The 1,752-nt window shown below is 44.5% G+C and overlaps 1 protein-coding gene across 1 annotated transcript in view; it reads right to left on the reverse strand.

Annotated features, from left to right (window-relative positions):
• Positions 1-1,752, reverse strand: part of LOC103587582 (triple functional domain protein) — a gene marked incomplete at its 3' end in the record, with an annotated part of 141,812 nt that overhangs the window by 55,855 nt on the left and 84,205 nt on the right. Inside the window, exons 13-14 of the mRNA XM_008569080.1 lie at positions 856-1,047; positions 278-427 (exon numbers count right to left, since the gene is read on the reverse strand). Of these exons, the coding sequence (XP_008567302.1) occupies positions 278-427; positions 856-1,047 (342 nt within the window). The remainder of the gene's footprint in view (positions 1-277; positions 428-855; positions 1,048-1,752) is intronic.

Below are 1,752 nucleotides of genomic sequence, written 5' to 3' on the forward strand. Positions count from 1 at the left end.
TAAGATTTTTCTTTCATCAACTAACTTATCACTGATGCAAGATTACCCCAATCGCTCCCACGCAATGCAAGAGCTGTTGGGGAAGGAGGCCTTCCTTGGAAAGCGAAGCTCGTGCCATACCACGCATACCCAGCACGCAGGAGCACCTGCAGCCTATAGGTGCTGCTTCTGACCGACAGTCAGGACACCCACTATCACCTTCAAGTAAACCCTCTGGATTGTGCAAGCTGTTCGCTGTTCGGTGAGGCACCAGCACCCCGCACAGACTGCTCCCTACCTTCAGGAAAGCTTCCTTCTGCTCAAGGTGCTTGCTGATCATCGGGGTGACATGGTCCGTCTCAGAATTGGGGCCCAGCTTGTCGGCTCCACCACACCAGTCTTCTTCTCTCTTGTACTCTTGTTCTAGGCTCTCTAGGACACTGCAGACCTGTGAGCAGAAGAAAGTTCCAGCCTCAGAGTTACCACCTGGCATCTCTGGGAAACACTTCTGATCAGGCTCTGGGGATGAAAGTGCTGGCGGAAGGACCAAAAACACAAAGAAGAGCCATGGGCTCAATCTGACTTGAGGACAAACACAGGCATCAGAGCAGGCAGACCTTTCAGAATAACAACAAACATAGCCAAACTTCCTGTCCATCTCTGATGTGTTTCAGGTCTAATACTTAAATGAGAAGAAAAGAGGTGTCTTCTTGGCTACTTTCCAACCTATTATCCTTTAACACCTAAGGTAGCAAAAATAATTTTAATTCTAGAATGCATCTTTTTCCTATACTTGATTTATAACTGACATGTTAATAATGATTAAATTGTCCAATAAAATTAAGCTCAAAATAAAACGCCAGTCGGGAGCCCGACCTGCTCAGAGGTCTTGTAGAAGGCGACGGAGGCGTTGACGAGCTTGAGGCGGTCTTCCATCTTGAGCATGAGCTGCTGCCAGTGTGAGGCCACCTTCTCGGCACAGTCTCGGATCATGTCCATGTCGTAGTGATTGGCCTGCAGCATGGCCTCAGCCTTCTGCTGCACCTGCAGCGCACTCTGGTGTGTTTTCTAGTGAAGGGGAAGAAAAGGGCAGCTTATTTAACAGGGGTGTCACGCATTCACTAGAAAGCAACTGGGATGGCCCAGTCACTCTGTTCTTCACCATTTTATAGAAACAATTTCAGTTAATACTCACTAGGATGCTTCTAAAAGCATGACAGACAGTTTAATAAGTTGTAACAACAACTGAGTTTATATTGACGTTATCTAATGAAGGGTGAAATGCATTAAGACTTCCCAGAATGGGTCTCAGCTGTGAGGTTCTCAGTTTACTAACTAGGAGGAAAGGCCCTGAACAGCCAATGTCTAAAAAAGCTGTTGAAATGTTCCAAGTTTATTATTCCCATTGATTCTTGTTATAATAGGCACTGGAGGCAAATGAACAAGCAGAGAAAATGACCAGAGTGATGCTTTTCCTTTTCATTTAAACTTAAACTTTTGACTCCAGTGAAAAGTCAAAAACTACAGATTTTAAAAAGAAAAGAAAAAATTAATGAAAAGCTAAGGATGAACCAGCTGTGTTCTCTGAACGTCCTGCCATATGATAAATCTATGAAAATTCCATGCAAATCCAGTTAGAATTTGCTCATATATTCTCACAAGAAAAACTGAGGTGCTGCAAGGTCAGGTTCTCTCCAGTTCTAGAAGAACTAGAATGCCAGCAGGGGTCAGTCAGGAGGTTACCTGGTCTCCATGGACACACTTTTTTTTTTT

The sequence above is a fragment of the Galeopterus variegatus genome, unplaced genomic scaffold (genome assembly GCF_000696425.1).
Source record: "Galeopterus variegatus unplaced genomic scaffold, G_variegatus-3.0.2 Scaffold463, whole genome shotgun sequence".
Taxonomy (NCBI): domain Eukaryota; kingdom Metazoa; phylum Chordata; class Mammalia; order Dermoptera; family Cynocephalidae; genus Galeopterus; species Galeopterus variegatus.